Below are 14,681 nucleotides of genomic sequence, written 5' to 3'. Positions count from 1 at the left end.
CATCACCTCCATCCTGCTGAAAATATTTAGACCTCAGGTTTTGTTCTCCTCTCTCTCCTCTTACCGGCATTCACGTTGCATACATAATTCAGCAGGAGGATCTTCTCCAGTTGCTTTTTATCAACCAGAGGGTTGCCCTGAGCATCTTTGATGTAAAGTCTTTGAACGTCAGACTCTGTGGAGAAAAAGAAAGGAGGATCAGGAGGGCTTGCCAGAAGCAAACCGAGTGTCGAAGGAACGAGGCCTACTAGATCCCCCTCCAAGTTTGCCAATTTTCTCCAAGCCAGAACTTGGCGTTCATCCTAGCTGTAATGATTTATGCTCCAGTTGAAGCTGAAAGGTCAGAAAATATGTTTGGTTCCTGACTGTGATCTCGTGGTGTGTATATCTAAACATCTGATGTCCGTTGACATCCCTTCCTTTGTGCAAATTCAGGGCAAAGACCTTTTTATCTGCAGAGCGTTTTGCTCTCCTTATTCCAGGATAAAGTATTTGGTTACTCCTTATAAAATATTCCAGGGTCCTTTTCTGCAATAGATTAGAGAAGTTTAGCAAGAAATTCTTCAATGCCACCCCCCTTTTCTCCTTCTCCTTCTCCTTCTCCTTCTCCTTCTCCTCCTCCTCCTCCTCCTCCTCCTTCCCTTCCATCTGGATTGTTGTTGTTTTTTCCTTCTCTCATTGTTGACTTATTTATGTAGATGGTGCAGTCAGAAGCAGACACTGATTTATTCATAGGCAGATTCTAGCCCGCCTTCAAATCCCTTTGCATTGCTCCAGCCGAGTTATACTTTTTTAAAATTGGTATGATTGAAAAGTCTTGAAGGACAGACACAAATCGAGTGCAAAAGGAAAAGAAGGGGAAAGAAGGAAGAAAGAAGGAAGGAAGGACAGATGATGTCTCATAAAAGGGATTAGGATTGAAAGTGAATCTCCAGAGGGGAAAAATGAGAAATGGGACTCGCCAAACTGAATAGAATCATTGATGTGTAGAACTGTGTTTTGCACAATTATATGTTTATTTGGCACTTGAATCAAAAGCACCGAGGTGCTTTTGGGTTGAAAGAATTAGCCAGTGATGCTACCATTGCCCTGGGGAAGCCCAGTTGGGGGCTCCTTTCATGCGCAGGAGCTGGAGCGAAGAACGAGAGCTCAACCCCGCCCAGCGCAGGGTCTCAAACGTGGGCTTGCTAACTCCTGCCAGGCATTCCAATGACTGGAGCCATCGTGCTCCTTATATATTTATTACTTGTATATAAGGGTATCTTTTGGATGAGTGCTAGAGGACTGGAGACCTAGTTTGATCTAATGGGGAAGGCACCAGGGTAGAAACCGGGAGACTGTGAGTTCTAGTCCCACTTTAGGCCTGGAAGCTAGATGGGTAACTTTGGGCCAATCATCAGAAGACAGTGAATTCTAGTCCTGCCTTAAGCAGGGAAGGAAACTGAGTGACTATGGGCCGATTACCAGGATTACTAGTCCTGCCTTAGGCATGAAAGTTGACCGGGTGACCTTGGGACAATCCCTCCCCCTCAGCCCAGCCCACCCCACAGGCTTTTTGGTGGGGAAAATAGGATGAGGAAGGTGTGTTGGATATATTCACCACTTTGAGTTATTTATAAAAAAACAATAAGGGTGGGATAAAAGAAAGAAAGAAAGAAAGAAAGAAAGAAAGAAAGAAAGAAAGAAAGAAAGAAAGAAAGAAAAGGAGGAAGGAGGAAGGGAGGGAGGAAGGAAGGAAGAAAAGAAAGAAAAAACAAAGAAGAAAGAAAGAAAGAAAAGGAAGGAGGGAGAGAAGGAAGGAAGAAAGGAAAGAAAGAAAAAAAGAAAGACAACAATTACAAAAGAAGTTCAAAATCATTCAAGAGAACCCGGAAAGAAATCCCTACTCACAAGTAAGAACGATAGATTATTCTCTCTACGGTGCTCCTTGAATTAAGCACCCCTATTGCTCCTAGTAGAGCTACTGAAGAGCTCATTGGCACCTCTTAATTTAGTAACCCCTCTCAAAGTTAAACAGTCCCTCACTGAAGGCTGAAATTGATTGTTCTGAGGAAGTAAAATAATAATAAAAGAACCAAACAGCAGGGCAATTTAAAGCAAAGCCAAATATTTCAACCTCCAAGTGGAGGCGTTGAGAGACACTAAATCCCCAAGTGGGTTGGAAACGGGTAACTCCGAAAAGCGGCTATCTAACATCCTCTTTTTTTTTTCTCCCTATAAAAGTGGGGAAATAATCTCTTTTGATTCCAATTCTGGGGAAGAGAACGGGCAATAAAGGGGAACATTTCACTAGTATGTGACCTGTTTAAAGAATTCTCCAGCAAGAGAGAATATCTATTATAGCTGGAGGGCCTGGCCTGCGTCCCATCTCAGTTGTAAATCTTCCTTGAGTCTGCCTTGTCTTGATTTATGTCCGTTTCATTGATCTGTAGCCTTAATTTTGCTGTATCGTTTAATATTCTTTTCGTTAGACAGCTGGGAAAAGACAGAAAAGGAGATCTGAATAAAATTATAATAATCCATCATGGCTTTTCTGTCCAACGTGAGAAGATGGATTCTTAGGTGTTTTTCCATTTGGCTCTTTCAAAATTACATCTTAGCTTTCCCCCCCCCCTCCCCATCTCACCCTCCTTCTTTTCCTTCTTCTCTTTTCTTCTTCTTGTCTTTTTAAATCCTGTCTCTCTCTTTGGGCATTATTGATCTCCTTTTAGAATAATACAGCGTTCAAGCTAGGAATCAGTGCTTAGCAAGTATTGGCAACTAAAGTATTGGCAACAACGTGGGGAGCAGTTTTTAAAGAATGGCTGGAGAACAGCATATAGGAACAATGCTGCAGAATGGATAGATGGTGCCCCCCCCCCAAATATTTCCCCTTCTAAAGATGGGAATGCCCGGGGGGGGGGGGAACAGAAAAATTGGGGAGGAGGGGAGAGTGTGTTTTTTCCTTTCCCCCCCAAAAGCGTTTTAAAAAAAGCGGAAAAAAATCTTGTCTTTTCCCCAATATTTCCAGTTTGTTACCCATCTCTACATTTCCACTTCTGCTTTTTACTCTTTTAACTGGGACCTTATAGCAAGGAGAAAGGTCATTTTTCCACCAGCGTGTAGAGCCCCTTTATTGCAATACTATTATTTATTTATTGACTTACTATTTATTTATTGACTTACTTATTTATTACTATTATTTATTTATTGACTTACAAAGCCTGGAATTTCCATTTTAAGTCATGACAGTTGTAAGTCGAGGCACCCACACGACGGACCTGATTTTATAACTTTATTTTTGCGGCAGTAATTAAGTGAACATCGTGGCTGTTAAGTGAGTCCATTCATTCCTATGAGCGTTGTGTGTGGGTTTTTTTTTTGCTGAAAGACTTTGAGGGTGGTACCTAAAACTTTGGGGCTGGGTGCCCATCTGTAGCCTTGGTCTTGTTATAGACAGATTTGCCTTTTTGAGATAAAAGACATATTCAGCTTCTTTAATAAAAGAAATGAAATATCTACCTCGATCACCAACTCCCTACAGATAATTAATGACCTCCCCCAGCGGCTTCTTCTCTTATATTGTTCTTTTCCATCCTAATCATGGAAACGAGTAATAAAAGACAGAAAGAAAGATGCAGTGGTACCTTGGTGCTCAATTGCTTTGAAACCTGTTGAATTTGGTAATCAACACATTTTGACGTGATACTTTTTTGGCTTGGTAACTCACCGTTTGTTTGGTACTTGATGCGCAAGCTTGAACGTGCTGGTGTTGGCTGCCTTGTGACTCACTACCTTATTCCTTATGGGTAATTTTTTTTTTCGGTACTCCTCGTTTTTACCAAATTTGTTCAGTACTCCTCACACTCCCATTAATTGTGCCTCCTGGAAGCATTGTAGTTGAATTAAAGAAATATGGCCCAGCAGTTAATTTGCTCCTACAAATTAGGATCAAACAGTGATGGCGAACCTTTTAGAGACCGAGTGCCCAAACTGCAACCCAAAACCCACTTATTTATCACTGAATGCCAGGCGGGCATGGCCCACTGGGTGGGTATAATTGTGGTGGTCATGGCAGACTGGGTGAGTGTGGCCAAGGTGGGCGTGGTCACCTTGATGTTGCTCATGGGGAGGGATGCCTGTGGGGGGTGGGCAGGGTTTGGGGAGATCCAGGGGGTCTCTGGAAGGTGGGGTGGTGGGCAGGAGGCTCATCCTGCAGGGTAAGGCGAGATGAAGCATGGCAGGGCTGGGGTGCCATTGTCGCAAGGCAAGGCGAGGCAGGGGCCAGGGCGGCTGCTGCCTGACACCATCAGCTCCCGTATACAGAGGCCAGTGAGCGCATGGGGGCAACAGTGACCATCAGCAGCCACAGCCTGCCAGCCCCTCAACAGGCACACTCTGGAGCTCCGCAGCCTGCCGCCAGCAGTTCAGAGAAGCCACCTCTGAGCTGGATGGCTGGCCGACAGCTGAGGAGGCAATGCAGGGGTCGTGCCTGGGAAAAGGAGAGCATGTGAGGCCAGGAGGGATGGCCATGTGGGACCTCAGTGAGTTAGCGGGTGGTTGGTTGAAGAGGGACAGTTGCTATCTCTGGGGCATGGCATGCGTGCCCACAGAGAGGGCTCTGAGTGCCAACTCTGGCACATGTGCCATAGGTTCGCCACCACTGTCCTACAACTATCCCATTTCTGCATTAATTTATGAGTATATTATGGTATAGACGTGTCCCAAAGATGCTTTTTTTTCCAAAAGGCAACTGGACTTTGTTTTTCCTTGAAGATGTTTTGCTTCTCCGCCAAGAAGCTTCTTCAGTTCTCCAGATGAGAAGTGAAATGTCTTCAAGGAAAAACAAAGTCCAGTTGCCTTTTGAAAAGGCATCTTTGGGACAACCATGACCTGGATGACTGAGGATCTCCATGGACATATAGAATAGGTACCAATTTTAAGTACATGCTTCTTATTCTTCCCCCCCCTGAAATGTATCTTCTTATAATGAGGTGCATCACCAGTTCTATAGGCATCCTTCTCCTAAGCCTTCTTGGATACTTACGTATAACATTGTGGACTTCTGTGAAGTCTCGATGCTCTGTCTCCAGCAGTGGCTCAATCTTGGTGTACATGTTGCACAGGGACTCATAGCTTTTCCTGCAAAGGGGAAGGGAGGCATTGATGACAAGGCTGAATAACCGATGAGATAGATGTGGAGAAGCTCAGCAGAACATCTCACTTTCTTCAGCCCTGGCTCTGTCCAAGTATTCGTGTGACACAAGTCTCACAATTCCTAGCCTGCGTGGTTGATCCCTGTGCTAGTTGAGAATTCTGCACAAGTCCTCTTAATGGATCTGGAAGTGGCTGAGCTACTACCTACCGCTGAGCACTACCCCCACCAGGACTTAATTTACACACCGCCTCATGCTGTCGGTCGTGAGCCTCTCATCATAGGAACTTTTCCAAGGATAGTAACCTGTGAGGAACTTCCAAGCTTCTGATCTGACAGAAAGATCCAATCCCTACAACAAAAACAACATTCAAAAAGAAATGGAGGGAAACGGTGACCTTCAGGTTGCTTATTTTAGTGCGACCCCAGCCTCTTTCCCAAGCCACCAAAGGTGTGATTGCTACAGAAGGATTTTGACTAACCATCCTAGATCATTTTGCTCCAGAGTCAATCATTACCACCTGCCTTGGAGAAGTCTTCTTTTCGGCACCGTCCAGTTCTGTGTAGACCAGTGGTGCCAGAGGCGGCACTCGGAGCACTCTCTGTGGGCACACGCGCCATGCCCTGGAGATGGCAACCATCTTCAATCAGCCACCCGCTAACTCGCTGAGGTCCCACGTGGCTGGATGCATTCCAGCACCCATGCGCTTGCTGGCCTCTGTGTGCGGGGGCCGATGGTGTCAGGCAGCAGCCACCCTGGCCCCTACCTCACCTTGCCCTGTGACATGGCACCCTCACCCTACCTCGCCTTGCCTTGCCTCACCCCACAGAACCAGCCTCTTGCTCACCTCCCCACCCGCCAGAGACCCCTGGATCTCCCCCAACCCTACCCGGCCCCCACAGGCATCCCTCCCCACGAGCAACATCAGGCTGGCCGTGCCCACCCTGGCCATGCCCACCCATCTGCCATGACCACTGTAGCCACGCCCACCCAGCGGGCCACGCCCACCCAGCACCCAGCAATACATAAGTGGGTTTTGGGTTGAAGTTTGGGCACTCGGTCTCTAAAAGGTTTGCCATCCCTGGACTAAGCAATAAACAGCTAGCATGTCATTTTAAGGCATCTCGTTGCTTTGAAAATAACTCATTTAATGCAAAGGGAAGAGATTGCTTTCAGAATTATCTGACCTCCTCTTCCCTTGCGGGATCTATGCTCATTTCTCCAACCTGGTTCCTTCCAGAGATGTGAGGACTACATTTCCCAGAATTCCACCCTTTGTCCATGCAGGCTTAGAATGTTGGGGCTTGTCCTCAGGATTCTGGGAGTTTTGACAAGCCTGGAGGAGAGCCATGTTTGGGAAAGCGACGATTTGCTCATAACCTGCCTGATGAAAATATCTGGCTTGGTGGAAACTTTCAAAGCATGCTTGGAGGAAGAGAGCAGCCATAGCTAACCTCATGCTTTCTCCAAAAATGGAATTGTAAGTGCCAAAGGATAATTAAACCTCAGGAAGCAATCAAGCCACTTTGCCAGGAAAAACAGCGGCCAGCTTGGAGACTGGCAAACAACATCTCGGTGCCAATGGCCCTTGCTGTGGGGCTTCCATAAGAGAGACAAGAGAACATAGTGGTGGAGGAACTTGGCAATTTTGTTTTCTTCAAACAGGAACTAATTAAAAAAAAATGACTCTAGGATTAAAAGAAACTCGGAGTGTTCGCTGAGTTTATCCAGACTCTGATGGTATAGAGCAAGGGTCTCCAAACTTGGCCGCTTTAAGACTTGTGGATTTGACCTCCCAGAATTTCTCAGCCATCCAAGTACCCCTGGCTTTCTCTCTTCCTCTCCCTCCTTCCCATCAAAAGGGAACTCTTCTCATTGACCTCCTGGAGTTAGCTGGAAAGAGGAAGCTGACTCCAGGGTGAGAGTCAGAATAGCACAGCCTCTTTAAGGAAAAGCTGACCCCGAATGAGCTTAACCTGGAGCGGAAGCATTAAGGAGCCAAACTAGGTAACATCATCAGTGCTAGAAGGGAGGGGGTTTTGTGGAGAGGAGGAGGAGGAGGAAGAGGAGGAGGAGGAGGAGGAGGAGGAGGAGGAGGAGGAGGAGGAGGAGGACGACGACAATGATTGTGGAGATGCTTTCTGAATTTGGTTGTTTTCTTGCAGACATTTCATGAGCCAAATTAGGTAACACCATAGTACCGATGAAACGTCTGCAAGAAAACAACCAAGTTCAGAGAGCAAAGGTCCTCCTCCTCCTCCTCCCTCCTCCTCCTCCTCCTCCTCCTCCTCCTCCTCCTCCTCCCCTCCTCCTCCTCCTCCTCCTCCTCCTCCTCCTCGCCAAACCCCACTCCCTTCTAGCACTGATGATGTTACCTAGTTTGGGTCATGAAATTTCTGCAAGAATACAACCAAGCTCAGAGATCACCAAGAACTCCATCCCCATACTTCTCCCTCCTCCTCTACTCCTCCTCCCTCCTCCTCCTCCTCCTCCTCCTCCTCCTCCTCCTCCTCCTCCTCCTCCTCCTCCTCCTCCTCCCCCCCCTCCTCCTCCTCCTCCTCCCACTCTACTCCCTTCTAGCACTGATGATGTCACCTAGTTTAAGTCATGAAACATCTGCAAGAAAACAACCGGGCTCAGAGAGCATCAAGGACAAATTAAGACTGAAGTATATAAAACTGCAATTGCAGTTCTCCGCTTTTAATATTTTTCCCACTCTGGACCTTTCCCTTAGTATTAGGTCATTTAGTTTGCCTTCATTTTAGGGTGGTGGGCAGGAGGTGTTCTTGTTTTAGAAAATACTAGAGCTTCAATGGCCTGTCTAGGCGTACTGCTTTTTCAAAACGTTAATTGGACTGTGAGCCGCATCTTAACTTCTTCCTTTATTTACTTCCTTCTATTAAGGACATTTCTGTAGGGCCCTTCAATCATTTCTCCAGGCTATTGTCTTGGACAGTATTATTCCCCATCTGTCTAGGCAGTGGGTAGCTCTGATGCAAAGAGAAGATAAATGGGATGAAAATGAATTATCTTTGGCAAGGCATACAAAGCGACTTCTACAATTAAAAATGATCCTGCTCCTTCAAATTAAAAGGCGGACAATTAAGCAGCTACCACTATTGTCCCTCCCTACCTGAAATTCTGCATTCCCAGTCGACCTTGTTTCTTAATCCCTTGAATTATCCCTGGAAAAGCAAATTCTCCAGACCTCAAATTGGCTGGAGAAATCTACTTGTACCACCCTTGAAAAGAACTCTGGGGAAGGATTTTTTTTCTCCCCTTCTAAAGTTGCCCAGGTATCTGATCTCCATGGCAACCTCACCTTTCAATAGGAGAAAGATGTTTGGAGAAGGGGAACTATTGTGTTTTGCATGAATTAGGTGTTGGGAGACAGCTGGATCTCTAGTTGATTCTTGGCCCATTGTGTCAGTCAAAAAACTGTGCTTCCTCCGTGCAGAAAAACATGACGAATCCACGAGAAAGGGGACTTTCATATTAGAGTCCCCCCCCCCCCCAGGAAAACTTCATCTTAAATTAGTTCCTTCAGGTGGAAAACTAGGAATCGAACCACTAAAGCAGAAATCCCCCTATCTGATACGCTCCGGGGGTTTATGAACTACAGTCCCCATGTGGCCTGTACAGCAGCCAGAACGCTTGTGGGAACTGACTCTTCAAAAACGCCCCTCTTGGGATAAGGCCAGGGGTCAGGTAAAAAGAGAGCCAATTGTAAAGAAGAGAATCAAGATGGACATCTTATCTTCTTCAGGTCCAACCCCCACCACGTTCTCTATTGTTCTCCAAGGACACTCACCCTCTCCAAAATTTGGGAGGCCATGTAGTTTCGTGATTTGAGAATCTGTCCACTCTCGTCGAAATAGCTTTCCCATTCTGCAGCATCGATGGGCAGTTTCTTGATCCCCTGAAACACAACATCAACATATTCTCAGGAGGTCAGCAGTGAAAAAAGCACTGATAAAGGTGACCCAGAAAAAATGAGAAGCATGAGGAATTTCATCCTGGATGTTATTATCTGATAAGCTTTCCGGCGTCTTTTTCACATCACATTTATGATGGAACAGTGTAGGATGCCTTGTTGCTTAGTCTACCCCTCAGCTTTGTACGATGGTTCCTTGGAGGAGAGCTAAGCATTTTTTCCCCCTCCCTTATTCAGCACACCAAAAGGTTTTTACACAGGCTGGAAGGAGACCTAACAAAGGACTAATTGGGGGAATTTTCACATTATGGAATAATAATAATAATAATAATAATAATAATAATAATAATAATAATAATAATAATAATAATAATGTTGGAAGGGACATTGGAGGTCATCTAGTCCAACCCCCTGCTCAGGCAGGAAACCCTACACCATTTCAGGCAAATGGCTGTCCAGTCTCTTCTTAAAAACATCCAGTGTTGGAGCATTCACCGCTTCTGGAGGCAGGTTGTTCCACTGGTTAATTGTTCTAACTGTCAGGAAGTTTCTCCTTGGTTCTAGGTTGCTTCTCTGCTTTCTTATAATAATAAAAAATAAAGTTGGAAGGGACCTTGGAGGTCATCTAGTCCAACCCCCTGCTCAGGCAGGAAACCCTACACCATTTCAGGCAAATGGCTGTCCAGTCTCTTCTTAAAAACATCCAGTGTTGGAGCATTCACCGCTTCTGGAGGCAGGTTGTTCCACTGGTTAATTGTTCTAACTGTCAGGAAGTTTCTCCTTGGTTCTAGGTTGCTTCTCTGCTTTCTTATAATAATAAAAAATAAAGTTGGAAGGGACCTTGGAGGTCATCAAGTCCAACTCCCTGCTCAGGCAGGAAACCCTATCCCATTTCAGACAAAGGGCTGTCCATTCTCTTCTTTAAATATCCAATATTGGAGCATTCACTGCTTCTGGAGGCAGGTTGTTCTACTGGTTAATTGTTCTCACTGTCAGGAAGTTTCTCCTTAGTTCTAGGTTGCTTCTCTCCTTGCTTAGTCTTCAAGGAAAAAAGAAAGCCCAGTTGCCTTTTGAAAAAGCTCCTTGGGGACGTGCTCCACAATGTTTATTGAGAGGATCTCTACACCGCAGACAAAGGCCATGGAAGGGAAGAAGAGTCAGGTGTAATAAAAAGGACAGATGTTTGAAGAGATTTCACCTGGGGGATCCATGTGAACATTGCCTGAAACCCATGCAAGATCTTCATAACATGCAGTAGACTATTGGTATGGAAGGGCATATGGACATGTAGTTGCCGACTTGTAACAGTTCATTTTGTGGCTGTTCGAAGTTACAATGGCACTGAAAATAGTCACTTTTGACTATTTGTTACGCTTGTGACCACTGCAGCAATCAAAATTCAGATGCTTGTCAACTGACTCATATTTATGATGCTTGCAATGTCCCGGGGTCATGTGATCCCCTTTTTGCGACCTTCTGACAATCAAAGTCACTGTGGGGAAGCCAGAGTCACTCAACAACTGGGTTACTAACTTAACCACTGCAGTGATTCGTTAACCACTGTGGCAAGAAACGGCGTAAAACGGGGCAAAACCCGCTTCACAAATGCAGCACTTAACAATATGAATTTGGGGGGCCCGTTTTGGTTGTACGTCGAGGGCTACCTGTTTCTAGACACGCAGGCCTATACATGCGGCTGCATTGTGCGTGAGCATCAATTGTGGCAAGGTGCGTATTGACAGCTTTGTCGTGTTTCTCATTCCTTGCCTTTCTATAGCAGTGAATTTTCCGATTGGAAAGCCTGAGCTAAGAGATATTTGTAAATGAGATTTAGTTACCAGGGGTCGACACAGATTGAATGCATAATTAGTTGCAAACAACTGGTGAGAGGAACTTGTGGGGGGGGGGGAATAAAACCGATGGAATCAGGTAGAGGGACCATTTAAGCAAATCTCATTAAAATCACAGAAGGTCTGCAGCTCCTGGAATCGAAAAAAAGAAATAATGGGATTCAACTTTAAGGCGCAGGAGTTGTTTCAGGTGGGAAAAAGAAGTGTCAGTGTGGAAATGGAGAACGTTGCAAAACCTACTGAGAAAACAGCAGTAGAAACCACCTTACTTTCTAGAATAATAATGGTTCCATAAAGTCTGCTCTGGTCTTGCCTCCAGAAGTTGTGGGTGCTCCAACATTGGAGGTTTTTAAGAAGAGATTGGACAGCCATTTGTCCTGCTTGAGTTGGAGGTCAGACTAGAAGACCTTCAAGGTCCCTCTCAATTCTGTTATTCGTTATTCTGTTGTTCTGATGGGGACCTCAAGAGAAGAATAGGAGAATGTCCCATGTGATCTTCTTCTGAGTTATAGGCCATGATGGGCTTTTGGGTGGAACTCAAGGACCATAAGAAAGGCTGAGCGCCAAAGAATGGAGGCCTTTGAACTCTGGTGCTGGAGAAGACTCCTGTGAGTCCCCTGGACTGCAAGGCAATCAAACCGGTCAGTCCTAGAGGAGATCAACCCTGACTGCTCTTTAGAAGGCCAGATCCTGAAGTTGAAACTCAAATACTTTGGCCACCTAATGAGAAGGAAGGACTCACTGGAGAAGGGCCTAATGCTGGGAAAGATGGAGGGCAATAGAAGAAGGGGACGACAGAGAATGAGATGGCTGGATGGAGTCCCTGAAGCAGTAGGCGTGAACTTAAATGCACTCCAGAAGATGGTAGAGGACAGGAAGGCCTGGAGGAACATTGTCCGTGGGGTTGCGATGGGTCGGACACGACTTCGCAACTAACAACAACAACAAGGATTAAAGACAGCAACTTACTAATAATGTTGAGACAGATGCACTGAATCCTTTGAGTTCCTCTTCCGATGAGGTGGGGCTTTTAAACCTTTCGCTCTCCATCCTCTCCTTCATCTCTCAATGTTTGTCCTCATCCAAGCTTAGCAAGATCTGCATTCGCTTCCTACCTTCAAAGAAGCCAGGCTCTCTTTTTGAGCTTTTCTCCCTCTTTCTATCCAGTAAAATAGCCCATGGATAGATGAGGCAGGGACTTTTTCTGCTTTCGGAACAACAGTAGGTTTCCGTAGCACTGTGAAGTCAACAGAGGCCTGAGGTCATAATGGAAAAAGCAGATGGTTGAAGAAAGGATTTGGTGGACCTGGGAGTTCTAGAATCAAGCTGAACGTCAATCTTGAAAACTCACTGGATGAGTTTGCTCAACCTGGCTAGCAAGTCCACTGAAGTCTGAGGTTTTTTTTTTTTTTTTTGAGGGGTCCTTAGTACTCTCTGAGCTTGTTTGTTTTTTTGCAGACCATTACCCAACTAGGTAACATATCAGTGCTAGTAGGGGAGGAGGAGGAGGAGGAGGAGGAGGAGGAGGAGGAGGAGGAGGAGGAGGAGGAGGAGGAGAAAGGAGAGGAGGCAGATGATGAGGAGGAAGACTGTAGAGTCCTTGGTGCTCTCTGAGCTTGCTTGTTCTCTTGCAGACATTTTATTACCCAACTAGGTAACATATCAGTGCTAGAAGAGAGTAGGGGAGGAGGAGGAGAAAGAGGAGGAGGCGGCAGAGGAAGAGGAGGCAGAGGAGGAGGAGGAGGAAGACTGTGGGGTCCTTGGTGCTCTCTGAGCTTGCTTGTTTTCTTGCAGATGTTTCATTGCCAAACTAGGTAACATCATCAGTGCTAGAAGGGAGTAGGGGTGGAGCAGAGGGGGAGGAGGAAGAAGAGGAAGAGGAGGAGGAGGACGAGGAGGAGGAGGAGGAAGAGGAAGAGGAGGATGATGATGACTGTGGAGTCCTTGGTGCTCTCTGAGCTTGGTTATCTTCTTGCAGATGTTTCATTACCCAAACTAGATAACATCATGGGGGCTCATTTGTTTATTTGTCACTTAGTGTGCAAACCCAGTGTAAGTCTTCTTAGCCTAAAGTGATTCTTTCCAAGCAAGATTGCCACATCGTCTCTTTAGCAAGATGCGTTGAGACAAAGGGGATGGGTTTACAGAAATTTCAACAACTGAATTATTCTCCATTTTAAAGCAATATATCCTCGTTTCTTCAGGGTACAAATGTTCTGATTCTCTTTCTAATAGCTTTCTTGGGCTGTGGAGGGAAACAGATCTTTTACTGATAACTGCTCAGGAGCTGCTTTTCAGGTCCCAGATCCCTTCTGTAGAAGCAGTGTCATCTAGCAGGACCTAGGAGAGGTGTCTTCTCTGTTGTGGCCTCCATCCTCTGGAGTAGCTGCCCCTCTGAGGTTTGGTTGGCCTCATCCTGGTTAATCTTTCAGAAACATATGCAGAATGATAGCAGGATTTGGGTTTGGCCAGTCTAGAGAAAAGAAGGAGTAGGGGTGACATTATAGCAATATTCCAATATTTGAGGGGCTACCACGAAGAGGAGGGGGTCAACTTATTTTCCAAAGCACCAGAAGGCAAGGCAAGAAACAACGGATGGAAACTAATCAAGAAGAGAAGCAACCTGGAATTCAGGAGAATCTTCCTAACAGTGAGAACAATGAGACAATGGAACAGCTTCCCTTCAAAAGTTGTAGGTACTCCATCACTGGAGGTTTGTAAGAAAAGACTGGACAGCCACCTGTGTGAAGTGGTATAGAGTCTCCTGCTTGAGCAGGAGGTTGGACTAGTTGTCCCTTCCATCTCTATTCTTATTCTGATTCTTTCAAGGGCCTGGCCAAGGTTCAAGGAAAGCCTAGCTGAATGGCCAAATGATTGCAAGGATGAGTAACTTAAGTGGCACTGGTTACAGAATGTTCTGTGGTTGAAAGAGTGTTAATTTGGGCATGTGCGTGTGTTATTGTATCACTTCAGTGTATTGTAAGCTACCCAGAATCAACTACATGAGATGAGTGGCTATACACATTGTTTAGATAAATACAAGGTGGAGATTTTGTAACTGGAGATGCTTGCAGGGGACTATTTACTAAATAGTTTCCTGAATCTTTATTTGTTCAGAAATGAAACTGCCTACAGTCTATTGGTGTTGGGCAGCTAATACATTTAAATAAACAAACACTCAGCTGTAGGAATTGAACTGTCCCAGTTGCCCTTTAATATTCATCACAGTAACCTCTCAGTTACTGAGCATGTTGGTTAGCAAGTGAGAGATGCTAGCCATTGTATTCTAAAGTGGATCTGATGTATGTGTCTAGGTTTGGATAGATGTCTTTGGTGTAGCCATGAAGGTCAATCCTGATGCCCATATGTGGATTTCAAGCAGATGTGAATAATAACAGAGTTTTTCTTTGCTAAAGAAATAACAACAAAACAAGCTGCAAATGGATGGGAAGGTATGAAAGCAGAGGTGTGGAACAATAGGGTGGGACAACTGTGGAGAGAAAAAAAACCCCTTTGAACTCTAGGGACAGTTAATAGACAGGGAAGGATTAGCAGACAGATCCATTCAAAATGAGACTTGGATGGGAAAAGAATGCACTTTGCTTGCAATATATGTTTCAAGAATGTAAAACAGGGTAGACGTCTAGATCCCCAACTGCAGGGTTTCTTAACTTTGACGCCTTTCAGATGGGTAGACTTCAACTCCCAGAATTCCCCAGCCACCCATCTTAAGGTTGAGAAGCATTGCTCTAACTCTAGTCA

General features: G+C 45.4%; 1 protein-coding gene across 1 annotated transcript in view; it reads right to left on the bottom strand.

Moving 5' to 3' along the window:
- TBC1D21 (TBC1 domain family member 21) overlaps positions 1-12,130 on the bottom strand; it is a 22,331-nt gene extending 10,201 nt beyond the window's left edge. Inside the window, exons 1-5 of the mRNA XM_039337498.1 lie at positions 11,889-12,130; positions 8,947-9,054; positions 5,383-5,486; positions 5,027-5,121; positions 65-175 (exon numbers count right to left, since the gene is read on the bottom strand). Of these exons, the coding sequence (XP_039193432.1) occupies positions 65-175; positions 5,027-5,121; positions 5,383-5,486; positions 8,947-9,054; positions 11,889-11,981 (511 nt within the window). The 5' untranslated portion in view covers positions 11,982-12,130. The remainder of the gene's footprint in view (positions 1-64; positions 176-5,026; positions 5,122-5,382; positions 5,487-8,946; positions 9,055-11,888) is intronic.
- Positions 12,131-14,681: the final 2,551 nt, after the last annotated feature.

Source organism: Crotalus tigris, unplaced genomic scaffold (genome assembly GCF_016545835.1).
Source record: "Crotalus tigris isolate CLP2741 ecotype Arizona unplaced genomic scaffold, ASM1654583v1 scf7180000017683.1919423, whole genome shotgun sequence".
NCBI classification, from domain to species: Eukaryota; Metazoa; Chordata; class Lepidosauria; order Squamata; family Viperidae; genus Crotalus; species Crotalus tigris.
The sequence above is the reverse complement of the archived record's forward strand: the minus strand, read 5'-3'. Positions and strand labels throughout refer to the sequence as shown.